This window comes from Mchenga conophoros, linkage group LG15, assembly GCF_057382185.1.
Source record: "Mchenga conophoros isolate Kocher_MC1m ecotype Shallow Benthic linkage group LG15, M_conophoros_male_GT1.1, whole genome shotgun sequence".
NCBI lineage: Eukaryota > Metazoa > Chordata > Actinopteri > Cichliformes > Cichlidae > Mchenga > Mchenga conophoros.
The window spans coordinates 14,744,573-14,762,582 of record NC_140540.1 but is presented as its reverse complement, the minus strand read 5'-3'; the positions used below and the strand labels follow the sequence as shown (position 1 = coordinate 14,762,582).

Sequence of the window (18,010 nt, the reverse complement as noted above, 5' to 3'; positions counted from 1 at the left end):
CATCTTTATGATAACAAAGATGATGTTGTAAGTTCCCATAAGGAAACTCTCTATATCACTCGTAACTGTTGGCTTTCTGTCTTTAGACCTGACTTCTACACTTTATACCTGGATGAACCTGATTCAACAGGACATTACTATGGGCCAGAAAGTACGCAGGTGAGTTATTTGCCTGTATTAATAAGCCGGTTATTGATTACCTAAAAGAATAACTAGGTAAAAGAAGGGAACATCATTAGAGGAAAGCTCTGTATGGAAAATTTGTGTGCTGACAGTGTTCGTCAGCTGACTGAGCATGCCTTACAATCACAGGTTCACTCAGTTGTGTAATGTATGCCTGGGGTTTCAGTTAATATGCTCCTGCTAGTGTAAATTGGTCCTGGTGAGCGGCAAATTAAGCACAAAATGAAGAAGAAAAATGTGTTTAACTGCTTTAACTAGGATAAACACATTTTAGGATTAGGATTCAACTTTATGGTCATTACACATGTATAAATGCAGGATAAGAAAATACAGTTTGCATCTAAGTGCAAGAGTAGTAAGTGCAATAAGAGCAATTATATACAGATAAGCAGAGGGCTACTAAATGTATGGATATACTGATATATACAGATAAGGGTAGTATAAATGGTGGAATAGTTATGAACAGACTATGTACAGAGAGACCAAATATACAGATGAACTACAGACAAATGTACTGTTGTATACAGATATACAGATGATCTGTATAGCATACAGATGCTGTATATTGCTATACAGACGGGCAGATATACAGATGAACAAATATACAGATTTTACCACATTGTATCCATGAAATCCGGCCAAGCTCAGGATTAGGGCACCAACTGAAAACTGTTCCTCAACTGAGGGAACTCGACGCTGATGTGAACAATGGATTGTTTGGTAGGACATCTGCACTAAAGGGAGTTTGTCCATAACAAACTGTTTGAGCAGAAGGGTGTTAGTGAGTGTGCTGATTGCATTTGGTTTTGTTTTTTTTGGAACTGTATGTCTTGTCTTGTTCAACAGTTTAAAGAGAAGCTAAGTTGCTAGCTGACCAACCACCTGATTCTGGCATCTGTCCTGAATGACTCCTTGATGCCTTTTAAGTGTGGTGTTTTTGGAACGTAGGCCCTTGGGATAAAATCAGGATGCTGTGAAGTGATTATGAGTCTCTCAGCTGAATTAAAACCTTTTTAGCAGCTCTCTGGTGAGATGGAAGTGGTGGTTGGTGAAAGGGAGGTCTACTCAGCTCTGCTTACTGCGGCCTGCACAACGAAGGACCTGTAATGCTGTTTTTCTATTTTCATTTATTTATAGTTATTTTATTCCACTGAAAGTATTAAGTCCAACCTCTTCAAATAGTCAAGATCGTCTCTTATGGTAACAAATCTGTTCATTTTGCTGGGTAAATATTTATCTAAAGCACATTGTTGATAGGGCGTTTGAATGGCAAAAGCACAGTGATTCTCAGTGTTGTTGTTCCAGTCGTGGTAACATTTTAACTCTGTTAGAACTTCTGTTATTCATTTAGATCGTTCCGGCCTTGCAAAGGGTGGACAGGATTCTGGGCATGCTGATGGATGGCCTAAAAGCAAAAAACCTGCACAATTGTGTCAACATAATAGTCGCATCTGACCACGGTGAGATAAATATCAACTCTCCACAGCTGGGATACAGTTTACATGGGATGACTGAGACCGAAAATTACCAGTTTAAACTGAAATACACTTTAAAAGAAAAGAAGCATTGTCTTATGAAAGCTAGCAGGTGGCTTAATTTCTGATGGAAATACTGATGAAATACAAATGGACATATTTTGAGCATTTTTGAGGAACTGAGCAGTATATTGCAAATGGAATTCAAAATAGCCAGGCTTTCTTTCCATTCGCTCACATAAAGGGGCATTCCACATGCTTCTTATTCCAGTTAGTGACGTCCTCAGCTGATGATGATAACATGGAGACCGAAATATAGCAGAAATGGAACACTTCTGCAATTTGACAAGCAATTAATCCTGCAAGAAATCATAAATCTTAGGATTTGAAACACAAAATAGTCAAACATTTTGATTCCAGTTAATTATTTTATCACTGAGAGCATCCTCGGTGTTCCTGTTCATTTCTAAGATGAATGAGGCACATTAGAGCTCTGAAACCTTAAACTGGATACCTTAAAACATTAAATGTTACTGTTACACACCCTAATAAGGAGACTTGGAAATTGTTTTAATTTGTTGGCAGTTCAAAGTGAAATTATTTTGAGTCTTGATGTCAGTTTGTCAGTTAGTGTACCTGCTGTCGGTAAGAATGGAGACCGCTGCCACTGAAGAACTGAATAAAGAAGTCATGTGCATGTTAACTAAGTAAAATGTTCTCAGTATTAGAGAAAGAGGTTTCTTTGGATGGCTGGAGACCAGATGTTTAGCCCTGTAATTACACACTCAAGATCAGTGTGTTGGAGTGGATGTGGCTCAGGGCGATGCCCAGATATCCTCATCTAAGACATTACTTCCAAGAGAAGAAGTACATTTTCTAAAATCCATGAACAGATTTTGTTCTTCATTAAAGGTTTAGCTTCATATCATTTACAAGAGAAGATGTTAATTTTAACTTTAGTATTTGGTAGTCCCTAGCTTGGCAAGGCAAGAAACAAGCAATTAGCTGGAGTGCTCATGTCACACCCAAAGACATTGCCAACACATGTTACACTGTCATTTTGAATGTCACGTCCTGCATGCAATGCAAACTTAAGCTCTGTGAATCCCTAGAAATGAATGGAAAGTACGCCACAAATCTTCCCCTTTTATTGAGGAAAGCTTTTAACTTTGTATTTCAGAGGAATTACAAACTTTTGTAGCTTTTATACAACATTAAACAGTTCTTAAACATTATAAGGTTTTGTTTAAGAACTTCTTCTGGTGCCTTTCTCTGTGTCATTTGTTGCCCTGCTGAAGACAACCTAGTGAAATGACTTCTTTTCAACAGGCATGGAGAGTGCTTCATGTGAAAGGGCATCATATGTGTCAGATTTCCAGAAAGACACCTCTGGTTTCACTGTAATCCAAGGCCCAGCTGCTCGCATCAGACCAAGTCGCCTCCCACAGGATTACTCTTCCTGTGAGTTCCTGTTTAAAAACACCAGAATTCCCCTGTTCCCAGATTTATATCATTACTCTGTGCCACTTTGTAGGAGATTAGCATGCCTTACTTGGTACTGTGTTTCTTTTTTCAGTTGACTATGAGGGCCTGGTGAAGAACTTGTCGGTATGCGAAATATTCCAGATCGGACTCTTGTATTCATAAGAAGAATGAAAGATTATCTGCTTGCTTGGAAAGTCAAACAGTCCCATTCTCTCTCTGTTGTGTGTTGATTCCCCTTGTCTGTGTCCATTTTGAAGTGCAGGACCGTTGACCAGCCAATGAGGCCGTACCTCAAAGAAAACCTTCCCAAAAGAATGCACTTCGCTAAAAACATCCGCATAGAGAGGGGTCACCTCTACATGAAGTCAGGCTGGCAAGCAGCACTGTAAGTAAACAATTAGTGATACTCTCTTTAATTTTTAATGTGTTAGTTCATCAGGTCGGGCTGCATGAAAACTTTTTATTAGTCCTATTAAAGGCTTAGTTTAGTGCTAAATTCTAACCTAATTAACTTAACATTTTTGTTTACAGGCATGTAATTTGTGCATTTTGGTTTAACAACTTAACTTAAACAACAAACTGTATGTAAAATTAAATCATAGAAATCTCATGGCCGTGTAAACCTCCTGTCGTAAAGCAACACGTCATGCTGACCTGCATCTAGATCATTCTGCTGTCGATGAGTCTGAGAATACAAGCATATATGTTAAGCTGTAACTACAACGTTCATGTCTCTACTAAACATCTCTGGACTACCTTTGTGTATATTCGCTTACATGCAACCTCAATATGTAGGTGTGATGTTTTGACTCGTATTATTATTATTATATTGTTTTATAAAACAGAATGTTTTTTATTGTTTCCCTTTTTAGCTTAGCAGAGCTGTTTTTTAAGAAACAAGCTGACATATATTATATATCTTTATTTTTATTTTTTGCTGATGCTTCCTTGAATGTAATTTGTGCAATCATCCAAAAATGTTGGCAGACACAATATACAGTTACACCTAAAAGGGAAGTATGTTTATTTTGTTCTGTGTTTTTTCCCTCAGATAAATTTTATTTTCTCTCCTCAGTAAACGCAGCGATATCAAGTATTGCACTGGCGGATTCCACGGCTCTGATAACCTCTTCACCAACATGCAGGTCAGGGGAATTTAATTTAAAGGTGTGTGTGTGTGTGTGTGTGTGTGTGTGTGTGTGTGTGTGTGTGTGTGTGTGTGTGTGTGTGTGTGATACACGTTTTGTCTGTGATAGATCAGTGTTAACAGCACCAGTCAGATCATTTTGTACGATCACTTTGCCACAATACCCAGAAAGAGTTGTGTCAGAGATGTCCTTGTAACAGTGGGTTTTCCCATTTTAATCATCGCATAATACCTCACACATATCTTACGTTTTGACACACATGTTTGGATAATCAAGTCGTGCTATGAGTTTGCAATTGTAGAAAAAGAAACTATCTTGTTATATTCTGCTGTTTGCTCAAAAATATTAGATTTGTTCTGGATTTCTTTTTTAAGTAATGTTCGAGCTTTGGTGACTACATATACTGATCACAGCTAAGAATTAGTCCAACATGATCTTTATACTGTAGTTTGTTTATGGAAATAAAAAAATAGGATATATTATTTTAATCAGTGAGCTTTAAATATGCATATAGACGGATTTTTGAACAGAAGGCAGGTTTAAAGCACTGTCATCTTTGAAGATGGACCATTCAGCTTGCTATGTGTGCTCGCTTCAAAGCTTGTACATCTGGAAAAGCACCATCAGTCCTGAAAGTTATATACAGGTTTTAGACCAACATCTGCTCTCATTCCCATGACATCTTTTTCAAGGAAGGGCTTCTATATTTCAGAAAGATGGTTTTGAATTACATACCACAGCTATTACAGAATAAAGCATGATGTAATGTCTTAATAGATGAGCTTTAAAAAAAACTCTCGGTGCTAAACTGATCTGCCTGTAGTCCAGAACTTCACCGGTTAAAAAAAACTTGGGCACATCGTGAGACAAATATAGGACAAAGAAGAATCGCGACTGTTGAGCAGCTAGAATCCTATATCAGTCAAGAAATGGACAATGTTTTTCTCCCCAAAGTCCAACAGCTGGTGTCCTCAGTTTCCAGATGTTTATGAACTGTTGTTAAAAGAAGAGCAGATGCTACACAGCGGTAAACACGGCCCTGCCCTAGCATGTTTTCTCACAGATTTTGGAATTAGGCTTGTACTTGTAGTGAAACAAATCTAAAGGAAACATATGCATTAGGTATGTCTAGACCCGGACCTAAGTACCGTAATTACATTTTGTGTGGATTTCTCTCCACCTACACAATCAACTTTTGACTGAGTTTGTTTTAATTGAGAAAGGTGTTTCTGTCTGCCACCTTAATGTCAGTCTTTATGGCATTTTTGTCTATGCTTCCGGCCGTGGTTTACACTGGAATTTGACTCGGTATAATTAGCTTACAAGACTGCAGACCGATCTAAAAAAAGGGTCGAGAAAAGTCAACTTTTGTGTAAGCGGTTGCCAGCCTGCCTGCACACAGCTAGGAAAAGTTGCAAACTGCCCTTGAAATAGATCACAGGCAAATATCTGTGAATCCATCCAAGGCTTTCCTAGAATTGAAGCCCTTCACTTCTGAGGTTACGTAAGGTCATTTTACTGTTTTAGTTCCTTTCAAATATTTATGCGTTATCTAATTAAAGTGTTCAGTGATTTGTTTTTGTTGTACAAAAACAATTTAAAGGTTTTAAGTTGATAAACTGTCAAACTGTAGATCATATAGTTCAATATACGCACTTGTTTATTTTACAGGTTGAAGAGAAATTAATGAAAGTCTTACCTGGTTTTTTGTTTGTTTGCTTGTCTCCATCAGGCAATCTTCATTGGCTACGGTCCAGCATTTAAACACAGCACAGTTGTGCCAACTTTTGAGAACATTGAATTATATAACCTCATGTGTGGTAAGTTATATTGTTCCTTCACACTGCTCACTGCACATTCTTCTCCTGTCCTGCAACGAAGCCTAATATTTTTTCTTTATCGTTTCTTTTTCGTTAGACATATTCGCTCATTGACTTTCATGCTGAGAGCTAAATGAGAACATCTATTTTACTCTTGTACCCTGAAGTTTTGTTAGCCCTTTGAGGTTGCCAGGCGAGCTGAGGAGACTACAAGAATTACCGATCAAAGCCGAGAACTAGTCCACCCCACAAACCTTCTAAATTGATGCCATAGTCTTAAACTGCAGGAGATATAATGTTTCAATCAGTGAGCTCTAAACATGCTCATAGGCTGACTTTCTGTCTAAGGTAAGCATGCTGCAGCTACGTATTTAGCAGATAAATGTGACACTAGCAGCATTGGCTTGAGCTCGGGGCATTTGCTGAACGTGTAACTATTTCTGCAGTGACATAATTAGTTTCCATCGCTTCATCATATGAATCATGTCCACAAGACACAGTCAAGTCAGCAAGTCTACAAGAAGTCATCTGATTTCATTTTTATTACTTTGCCTAACATAGTTTACTAACCCCATAATTCATCAAATTGCTAAAAACAGCTGCTTATTTTTAAAAGATAAGTTAACACACTTGAGAAGAGGAAGCAGGTATGCTTCGTCTGCACTGAGTTTTAGGTCTGTGTTTTACTTCCAAAATAAAGAAGTGTTAGAAAAAGGAAACCATATCTACCAGACTGAAGACAAGATAGAGTAACCCGGATATTTCAGTACTCTAAGTCAGAATCAAACTGAACACACAACCATACGGTGTATGCCGGCTACAGTAGTGGCTCTTTAGGTCAAAATAGAATAGGTGTGTGTTCATCTTCCATTAATTCAGGCAGTATCAATTTTAAAAAAGTAGAATTTAGGCAGATTTACTCTTTGCTGGTGTATTTTTTTAACATACATAATAAACTGACTATTAAGGCTCACTCTCTTTGAAACAAAGCAAATTTGTATAAGTCGCTGAACTCTTATAATTGTACTGTGTGATAACTTTGGTAAAGATTTGTTGTTCTTGAAACCATGACTCTTCTTTTAATTTCAAATACACTGACATGTTGTCTTATTTGATGTGTCCTATTCATTCATTTAATTAATCATTTTCTTCTCTTATCAAACAGATCTTCTTGGCATTCGTCCTTCTCCAAACAACGGGACCCACGGTAGTCTGAACCACCTCCTGAAGCACCCCGTCCATAATCCAGTTCTCCCAGCACAGCTCTCCCACGACATCCTCTGTAACTCTAATGTGCTCTTCCCCTCTGACAACCTGCAGTGCACTTGTGAATCCCAAACCACAGAAATGGTATGTGCTAACCAGATTTATTTTTGGCCTCTGGATGCAAATGTCAAGAATGAAATATATTTACAACTAGAGTGAAATGTTGTTAATTTTTTAAAGCCATTTATGGGACCCACTGAATGTTTTCTAATAGGTTTAAAGACCCTAAGATTATTGTCAACCTACTAGATGGATGGGCACAAAATTTTCTTTGACTAGACAGCTATGGACCAGTGCCTGGCCAACATTTAAATTAGTCTAGAACTTATTTTTATATGAAATATTCTTTCTGTCAGTAAACTCCCATTAAACTATACAAAGATCTGCCAAACATCTATGTTTTTAAAGGATTTTATTGCTAATGCTAGCATTAGGTTTTAGCTTAAAGCAACATATATACCCACTGCATATTTGTCTGAGTGTCACAAATGTGTATTACACAGTTATACATGACAACTAAGCTCCACAAATGTGCACATTAAGTTGTGTCTCAAATGCAAGTTTATTTATGGGCACATTAATAAAATACAAGAGCTTTCTGTATATATAAAACTATTAGAGGCGTTCTCTTTTTACAGATCGTAGTTGCGTGCAGTTACATGCATATGCATTGGTTAGATTTGAGACTCTTCTCCGTTTTTTCAGCTGATGAGTGCTTTGTGGTGGTAGATAACTGGGACATGTGGGCCTTTTGCTAGAGTCATAATTTCAAAGAGTTTTGTAAATAAACAGAACAGCTCATCACTCCTACATCACAAGATCATGTAACACACATTCAGGCTTATTTTGGGACTAGTTTCTATCCACAGTGGCATTGCTGTGGACTTTTAGGTGGTTATATTTGGTGCTTCACTTAATCATTCTTTGTGTGCACAGCGAAAAATGAGAATTCTCCAGGAGAGAACACAGCAGAGCTCGGGGATCTGACTATAACTGCATTTGCATGTTCTGAAGCTAACATATGATGTTGTTTGGTGTGTTTAACCCCTATTCTTTCATCTTTGACTGTGCTAAATGAAGTCTTGTGTTTGGATTATATTGCTGTATAACACCTTTTAGAGCAATAGAATTGTTTTAAACCTGCTTGCAGAAAAATTGAAAAAAGCTGGATTGAAGGTCATCAGAGAAATAAAAAGTATCTAGCCCTCCTAATACTAGACTTTTCCAGCAATGGACAAACTATTTTCCAGTGTATTGATTGGTGTGTAGATGTTGGCTGGAAAACCCAGAGTTAGCCTTGAATTTACTTCACTAAGCCCCATATCATGATCAATAATACAGGCCTCTGGTGTACGCCGGATTTATGGTTTTTGATTCGTAGTTAGTGGCAGTGGTTACTACTTGGTCTCTTCTGATGAAGTTCATTAACACATAGTGAAGTGCATGGAGTAATAGAAGTACTACTATCCTACTCTCAAACTAGAGAAGCTGGGATATGTACAAAAAATGAGCTTTAAAAAATTCATTGACATCAGAGCTTTATATACTGAATACGTGGTTAAATTGTGTTAGCTATTTCTAACACAATCATGCTAACAAGATGAATTTCTTTTCAGGTGGAACAAATGAACGGAAATCTCTTGGCATTGAGCTCAAGTGAGAATCATTTCACTTTTCTTTGCACATGTGGTGGTTTTAGAGATGCTTCTGTCTGATACACATTACACATCTTCTCTTCAGGTGAGAAATCCAGCTTGCGTCGCCTCCACGAACCTTTTGGCATCCCTCGAGTCATCCAATCAGGTGCCACATTTTGTCTGCTGCACCACTTAAACTACCTCAGCGGATACAGCAAAGACCGGCTCATGCCCCTCTGGGTATCCTATACCATTCAGCCTCTGGTGAGTCCGCTGGCTGGAGCTTTTATCTCTAAACATAGCCTGTAGAGTTGAGTCGTTCCGGCTATATTTCTTCTGTGGTTATGGTTTGGCAGCAGATTGCACAGAGCTGTTTAGTATCTGAATTTCTTTTCTGAGCAGCTGTTACTCATCTTCTCTGCTCATGTTGGTTCAAGTCTCTCTTGTCTTTGTCACTATGTGGTTGAGCTCTAGTGTAAATTATGACCTCAAGCAGAGTGATGCATTCCCGGGAGACTTGAGACTATTACTGTACTGTCTGAATCATGGTGCAAGAGAGGAAGTAGCCATTGAAGCTCTATCTAAACAATAGAAGTAAAACAGAGAATCTTATTGTACCATCTGTATTTTTTCCCTCATACTGCAGATTGTTTGTGACTGAGCACTATTATCTTCATCACACTTGTAAACCCACACAGAACTTCAGTTTGCAGCTTGTCAAAGCTGAGCATTTCCATGAAAAGCTAGTTTTGAGCTAGTTTGCCTATTATAAAAAAAAAAGGACAATGTGACTAAGATATCATCCAAGATGTTTCCTGGACAGAGTCGTAATGTTTAGTATTTTATGACAAAGAGGAATAATAGTAAAAAAGTAAAGGGTAAAAAAAAATGGTTTTACATGCAATTAAATATTAATTTGCTGTTCATTTATTATAGATACTTACACAAGTTCACATCTGTGGCCCTGGCCTCTAGCTTAATGCAAGATCTCATTTAAAATTCCTTTCATCTGCCTCTTGGGGGAAAAAAAACCCTTTTTCCACAAGTATATTGTATATGTTGTAACCCACGAGCTGTTCATACAGGCGCTGACACTATGTGTTACTTTAATCTCAGTAAAGAGTAAAACTATGGCTCCACTGTAAAATTTACCAGTGAAAAACTGCAGATTTCTTTTAACAATTTCCCGACACCATCGTCTGTCTAAAACATCTCCACAGTTTAGTTCTTTTTGGCACTTTGATTTGATTGACTTATTGCCCGTTTTATGTCTAATAATTCTTACATCTTAGATGGGCTGCCTTCTTAAGAAAATAGAAAATCTTTTCATTGTACTCGTGCTGATTTGTCTTTGGGGCGAGGCCAAACCGCTTTGGGGGATTGCCCAGATTTTTTGTATGCGGTTTAAAAACACAAAAGTGCATCTTTATGTAGACATGGTGTAAACGGTATGTGATTCAAAGCGGGGCAGCACGGTGGAGCAGTGGTTAGCGCTGTTGCCTTACAGCAAGAAGGTGCCGAGTTTGTGTGGAGTTTGCATGATCTCCCATGCTTGGTGGGTTCTCTCCGGGTGTTCCAGCTTCCTCGCACAGTCCAAAGACATGCAGATGTGAGTGCCAATGGTTTACTGTCTCTCTGGCAACCTGTCCAGAGTGAATCGTGTCGTCACCTGCGACACTGAATTGAAAAGGTGGAAGAGGATGGATATTTTAAAGCTGCTCTTTTTTCTGGGAAATGGAAATACCCAAAAATGTCTTTCTTTCATTGTTTCTATTTAGCACTCTATTCTTTGAAATTATATAAATGTTTTGCATAGCTGGTTCCAAAATGATATAACCCTTGGTGCTACCAAGAATTTAAGAGGAAACAAATGTGTCTTTTTTTTCCCTCTGTGACAGAGGATGGAAGTGATTTATTGGTTTGGGGGTTTTTTTTGGGAGCTGTGCGCACAGAATCAGAGCAATGCCCTTGCTGACCTATACACACATGGAGAGCAAAAACCAAGCCAAACCATCTTACACAACACTCGCGTTTTAGTCTGGACTCCCACTTATACTGTCAACACTGACTGATCCTCGCTCTCTCTACCTCTTACTCTCTCTCTCAGACCAGAGTGCAACCTCTGAGCCCAGAGTTGGAGGCGTGTGTCCGTGCTGACGTACGCATCCCAGCAAACAACAGCCAGCAGTGTCTGCGCTACAAAGACAACTCTGATCTTGCCTATGGCCTGCTGCATCCCCCCAGTGAGTGTTTGTGTTTGTGAACCTGCATGTGTGTGGTATTGAGGGAGACAGTTCATCCCTCTCAGCCTGTGTTGAAGTCAGGTCGAGATGTTTCAGAGCACATTTTCACGTACAGAGCAAACATATGCTTCACAGCTGCGTGAGAGAAAAGCATCCACTTCCTCTTGAGTGACACTCTGCGGATTGAATGTTTATTTATCTGTTTCTGTGTATCTGTCTTTTGGATGTTCAGAGACAAGAATACACAAAGTTTGTGGTAGATTTTCCAGGGTTAACAGAAAAAGCTGGCCAACATGAAACCTTTGATCTGCCTCTGGTTCTGGTAGAAAGTGAGCACAGTGATAGCAGTGATAGCAGATTAATTAATCAATTAATTTCTCTTGAGTGAATTAATGTAGCAACTTTTTAATGTGAACAACTTTCACTTTTTCTGGAGGTAAGACGCAGTCATTAGCACTGTCGCCTCACCACAGTTCAGACCTCCTGGTCCTCCAGTTTTCCACTACAGTCTAAAGACCTGCTCATTAGGCTAATTGGTGGTTCTAAATTGGCTGTATGTTTGTCAGTGTGTGGTTGTCTCGCTTTCTGCATTAGCACTGTAACAGGCTGGTAACCATTCAGGGTGCTATTGCCTTTTGCAGCTCCTACATGACCCTTCGTGGTGTGTTTAAGTGTTTGGAATGTGGAATCAATGTGGATGTTAGAAAGGTGACGTGTAGTATTTTACTGATCAGTGCTTAAACAAGTCTTAAACACAATCTGTTTTAGCTCTGTTGTAATCTGGGCAAACCAATACCAGTACAAACAAGAGCACACAAGAGGGTACAGCTCCCCCCAAAGGGCAAGGGCTATACCAAAACTTTGATGTTTTATGATGTTCTTCTTACATGCTGAGTGATCAGTCTGTTTTTTTGCTTCTTGGTTTTTTGTATTTTGTTGTTTTTCACAAGGAGGGGTGGGACCTTTCAACTATGACTTTGCAGCATTACAAACCAAAATTGTGTATTTTATTATCTGTAGCCATATGATTGGAGCAGAATTGTCTGAAACCTTGAGATTTTAAGAAATATTAGTGGAAAATTTGAAAAGTTTTAAGAAATTTTCCAAGCTCAACTTTGACCTTGAATGCTAACAATGAAGGTCAAGGTCGAACGCTTAGCCAGCCTAGCTAATCCTTTCCCCCAGGCCTACTTTGTAGGTGGGCTGGAGCCTATCATAGCTGCCATGGTACACCCTGAACAGGTCACCAGTCTGTCGCAGGGCTAAAATCCTACAATTAACCAAATACCAACTTTCATTGCCATGTGTCTGAGTCAGCGATCCTGGAAGCTCCTGCCGACTTTTACGCCAGCTTTCCAAGCATGAGAAAAAACAATTTCCGATTCTTCTGACACCACATCAATGCGATTATTAAAATTAAAATAAGTCACAGGAGATGTAATAAAGAAGCCCTAATGCCCTGCCTGCATTCAACTCCACTAATTTGTAAATGTTTTTCTCAGCCAGTAAATCGCTATGCTTTAGTTTCACAGTAGACGCATCAGTCTTCACAACATGTAATCTAAGTTTTAATCCATAGCCAAATTCCATGCCCAGCAAATTCAGTTTGTCCTAACCTCTCATTTCCTCTATAGATCTGAGTGCCAATGTTTCAGACTCTCTAATCACGAGCAACATGGCACCGATGTTCCCTGCATTTAAAGGTGAGTCAGTTGCTTATTTGTTTCTAACTTTCCAGCTGCACCCAGACCGGTAAAAAGACCAGCAGTGATTCACAAGTTCAACATTTCTTAAAAGATCTGTCACAACTGAATGAGTCGGCTTAACAGCTCTCTGGATCTTTGAGACAGGCTCGATTTTGTTAAATGGGTCAAGCACTCAAGTTTTCAGACAGCAGGTATTGCGGTTTGCCAGTTTCCATTGCTTCAAATTATCCTGAGTTGCTTGAAAGCTGACAGCAAGCTATACTTTATCCCATCCCAAGTCCAGAGATCTAACTGATGTAATTATGTGGGACTTCCCCGCCCTAATTTACTTGAGCTTGTTCTGTAAAACGCAATCGAAGGTTTAGTTAGTGGAACAGTTCCAGGGTTAGTTTCCCTGCTTGCATGCTGTGTGTTTCCCTTACAGCAGGATTCAGCAGAAAGTCAGTATGTTTGTAAAGTGACTCACCACACTGTGCTCCACAAAGGAGCGCATGTAGGTTCTTCAGTCAAGGATCTGTGCAGGTTTGCTCTCATATGTCTTTGAAGGTTCTCAGTCATCCAGGTCATCGTAGTCAAAGGAGCTTGCAAAGAAAAGCGTCTGGACTTCTTTAAGTTGCTTGAAGACGTTTCACCTCTCATCCGAGAAGCTTCTTCAGTTCTAAGGACAAATGGTGGAGAGTCCCAGATATAACCTAGTGGGAGCAGTGCTTGCTGCTTTTCATACTTCATCCTTTATGTAGAGATGACTTAAATGGGCTGGATTACATGATTATGAAGCCTGAACTTGCTCTCAGTGTACTTTACAGCATTACAAAATCATCTGTCATATGTGAAAGAATATGTACCTCCATGGTGGTCTGGTAATTTCACTCTGTGGTTAGTTAGCCAACCCAGAACTGTTGAAACCTGTAGATTGTGCTGGGTGATTAAGATACTGCAGAACTGAGTTTTATCCTGACAACAAGCTGCAGAATGTTTATCAGCTGGGAGATGCTGCCCCCTGGTGGCTTTGCATGAGTGAGAAGGGAGGAAAACACGAAGGAAGACCAGACAAACACTTTAGCATAGGGTTGCCAACCGTCCCTTAAAAAACGGAATCGTCCCGTATTTAGAAACAAAAGTACACGTCCCGTATTGAGCTAATAAGGGACACACTTTGTCCCGTAATACAGTGAGAATCAAACGTAGTCTATAAATGTTTATGGAATTAACACTTTGTTTGAAAACATAATTCCCAGCCCCTCTCCTGCTTTGTGACCAATGAGCTGACAGCACACTTATGACAATTCGAGTATGACAATTCAGATTACCGCTCATCTCATTGGTCGAGGAAAGGTCGCTTACGGAGAAAATACCGGAAGACAACAGATGACCACAACAAGAAGCATGGCCAACAGGGAAACAAACGCCGACACTGCGGTGCAAGTCTCGGATGACAGTACACCTAAAGCTGGGCAGACACTGTGCGATTTTTTTCAGTCACGTTATTCAGCTCCTGCTCAAACTGCACGATTGACTCGCAGGGGTTAGAAGTTCATAGGTCACGATGTACTCTCACACTATACGGCCCGATGCTCTGATGCGACCTGAGAGCTCACACTGTGCCTCCATAAAATTAAGGTTATAGCAGAAAATCTGTCGTGCTCTCTCTCTCTCCGTCTTACACTCACATAGACACGCACACCACCACCATCAACTTTGCTAAATTGCTAATGAAAAACATTGATCAGGCAGCTGTGATTGAGCAGCAGTGTAAATCCAGCTATTTTCACAATTGTTGTGGTCGTGATCATTTTGTGATGCCACATGGAAAAGGCTCGGATGAGCTTTCCAAAGTTCTACAAGTTGTGCCTCCATCGCTTGTGTCCAGATCACATGCTGCACAGCCGTGCTGCTCCATCTTTTTCACCGACGTTTACGTGTTTGCGCGTGAGCAGTGTGAGCGGCTGCGGTGACACACTCACGAGCGATTGATGATCGGGAGCTGGTCATGAGGTGTTAATCACTTCTCGTTACCCCACGTATACTACACGACGCACAATGAAGGCCAAAATCGGTCCGATCACTCAAAAATCGTCTCAAAATGGGCCAAAAATCGCACAGTGTGAGCCCAGCATTAGAGCAGCAATGTTTGTTCCCCTCAGAGAAGGGGAAGAATGGGAAAAGGAAAACACCTGGCTGGAAAAAGTTAATATGGGCATGTGCAGTGAATATCAGCGCTATGTGGCCAGAAGTGTGATAATATAACTTATTTTGTGTAATAAACAACTGCAAGGATAGATGATTACAACAAATTGATGACTAATACATAAAAGTAATACATAGGTGAATAATGATGATGAGTTATGATGCGTAATCATGGGAACAAGCGGGTTTTCAAACGGGAGCAGCTGATTAGCATTAGAAAAGCTGAAATAATACCTCAACTGAAGCCAATTGTACTAAATGCACTAAATGTGCACTGTTACAAGAATATTTTTCTTTCTATTGCTTTCTATTATTTTAAGTTAAGCAGGACAGAGTTCTTTTAAAGAAAGATTTACTTATATTCTCAAAAGTTAAGCATGACAGGCTTCTGTTTAAGAAAGAGACCTGTTTTACTGTGTTAATGTTGTCATTTTGAGCTAAAAATAAATGGCTAAATGATCATTTGTTTCACATGTGTTCATATCACAAAGAATAGAATATGCATCTACTTAAATCAACTTCAAGTCAAATGGTTAAAAAAAGAATTTCACACACAAAAAAAGAGCTAGAAAATTCACCACACTGGGAAGGGTGAAGACAACTGGGTCGCCCGGCCCTGGCCACGAGGTGTCCCTTATTTATTTTTCAGGGAGTTGGCAACCCTACTTTAGCATGTGTTGCATGCAGGGGAAAAAAGCAAAATAAAGTGATGTTTCTGTACAACACAGTGGAGCACTTAAAGCTTTTTTTGTGTGTATTTTCCCAGCCGTTTGGACGCATTTCCATGACGTCTTCCTCCCAAAATATTCACAGCAGCTGAACGGAGTCAACGTCATGAGCGGGCCAATATTCGATAAAGACTATGATGGACACGTCGATGAATTAAAAAAGATATCAGGGTAAGACAGAAGCAAAATAACATTTACTGTTGCTACACTGTGCAGTTCAGTCATTTGGTTGTCAGAAGCTGCATATTTTTATGTTGACAGTTTAATGGTCTGATTAAATTCAGCCTTTTTCATTTATTGTGCTTTACAACTGCTTATTAGGTGTTATTAAAAAAAGACTTAAGTGGTGACTCACTTTTAAGAGTCTCCATTTGGCCTTGACGTAAATCCAATGAAGAAAGATTTCCAAAGAAAACTGCAACTTCAGTTTCGTTTTGAAGTTAGTTCTTAAGAAAGTAACTGTGTTGCAAAAATGCTTATGTAGACATTTTCATTTATTCCTCTAGCAGACACAGCAGGTCTGAAGCAAATCAAGAAGGATTTCTAATAGTGAGAACATTAGTACAATATTCATCTTCACACATGAACAACAATTTTGATTTTTGTATTTCCTGAGTGAGGTGCATGTGAGCAATGTGTTACAAATCCATATTCTAATGAGGGCACACACATAAAGTGTGTTATGTTATTTAACTGTGGATGCTTCTGGACACAGTTTGCACTTTACCATCATGTTCTTGTCCTTCTGCATAATAAAAATTAAATTAATCACCACTAATCAGAAGTTGGAGAGCCCACTATTTATTTTTACTTCACCCTCCAAGCAATTTAGGTCAGGTTCAGGTAGCTGACGTGCAGGAAAAGGACACCTTTGGTTTGTTTTTGGCCTTTTTTTCCTATTTCTGTTTTGTTTTTTTCTACTTTTTTCACCAGTCATGCAGACATATGAAGAACAAGCAAGCAAACAAAGCAGAAAAATGTAATTTGATTACAGATTAATTGCAGATTAGTGCTCTACTTTAGAATGAGTTACACCCAACACCACTAATTAGTCATTTTCCAGCTTCCTACTAAAAAATGGTCATTCTGTTTTCTGCCTGAGGCAGCTCCCTCTCCCAAACCAAACTGAGTCTCACTGTTGTGTCCTCAAACTGAGAACATTCACCAGACATTTAATGTTTATATGGATCCACACAGCAAAAGTATTAACAAATAATTAAATAAAATGTCAGAAAGCCATCGTAAGATAAACCGGTATTCAGATAAAATCTAAGAAACACAGCACATAGTTCATGTGTAAAACTGACTATCAGTGTCCAGGCAGCTGAGCACACTCAATTAGATGAGATCTGATGGGGAATTCTAAAGTGATGCAATACCTGTGCTGCTGTAGACATTAATTTCCAGGGTTTACAAACTACATTCAGGCTTTATCCAGACTAAATTTTTGATGTTAAAATGCAATGTATTACATAAACATCCCTGGTAGTTTTGGTAGAACATTTGCACATGGCTTAACTCAAGCTCTGCCCTTCCTGCCTCCTGTCCAAAGGAAGGCCAAACAAAATACCCTAGCTTATATGTCCATTGGAACGCATCTGAAAATGAAGATTGCATGACTGTTTGTGTACACCAGGAATGCCTCCTGCATGTAATGGTGCATTAGCTGTTAGCATTGAACACAATGTCAGTAATCCCTCTGAGCTGTTATTTAATGGTAAACTAATCAGGTATCCTTTTTCTTCTGCAGAAGGGTTTGTGATAAGAGAATGATAATTTCGGAGGAGGACATGTAGTGACTGATAAGCAAACGTGGGTTTCAAACGTCTCCAGTTTTTTCTCTTCCAAACTAAGAAATAGTTGTAGAGTTTCAGAAAATGAAGAAACAGTGTAGACTCTTAAAAGTTGTGTTTTTTATATATATAACAAAATATGTATATGCATTGTGTTGGCCATATGCTTAAGTTACTGAATTTTTATAATATATTTTATCTGTATGTCTCAGTATATGCATATTATACCTAATGTGCCTAAAGGCTGACGTGCTCATTTTGCACATTAGCTTAGTGCACTGGTTCAATACACCCCACCCTCACTCCACCCAACCCCCCAGTGATGTTAATTTAAGTGCA

The 18,010-nt window shown here is 39.1% G+C and overlaps 1 protein-coding gene across 1 annotated transcript in view; it reads left to right on the top strand.

Moving 5' to 3' along the window:
- Positions 1–18,010, top strand: part of enpp1 (ectonucleotide pyrophosphatase/phosphodiesterase 1) — a 37,824-nt gene that overhangs the window by 16,450 nt on the left and 3,364 nt on the right. Inside the window, exons 9-21 of the mRNA XM_085247143.1 lie at positions 87–159; positions 1,535–1,643; positions 2,988–3,119; positions 3,235–3,266; positions 3,401–3,528; positions 4,219–4,288; positions 6,024–6,111; positions 7,277–7,461; positions 8,994–9,033; positions 9,118–9,278; positions 11,122–11,257; positions 12,892–12,960; positions 15,917–16,049. Of these exons, the coding sequence (XP_085103269.1) occupies positions 87–159; positions 1,535–1,643; positions 2,988–3,119; positions 3,235–3,266; positions 3,401–3,528; positions 4,219–4,288; positions 6,024–6,111; positions 7,277–7,461; positions 8,994–9,033; positions 9,118–9,278; positions 11,122–11,257; positions 12,892–12,960; positions 15,917–16,049 (1,356 nt within the window). The remainder of the gene's footprint in view (positions 1–86; positions 160–1,534; positions 1,644–2,987; positions 3,120–3,234; positions 3,267–3,400; positions 3,529–4,218; positions 4,289–6,023; positions 6,112–7,276; positions 7,462–8,993; positions 9,034–9,117; positions 9,279–11,121; positions 11,258–12,891; positions 12,961–15,916; positions 16,050–18,010) is intronic.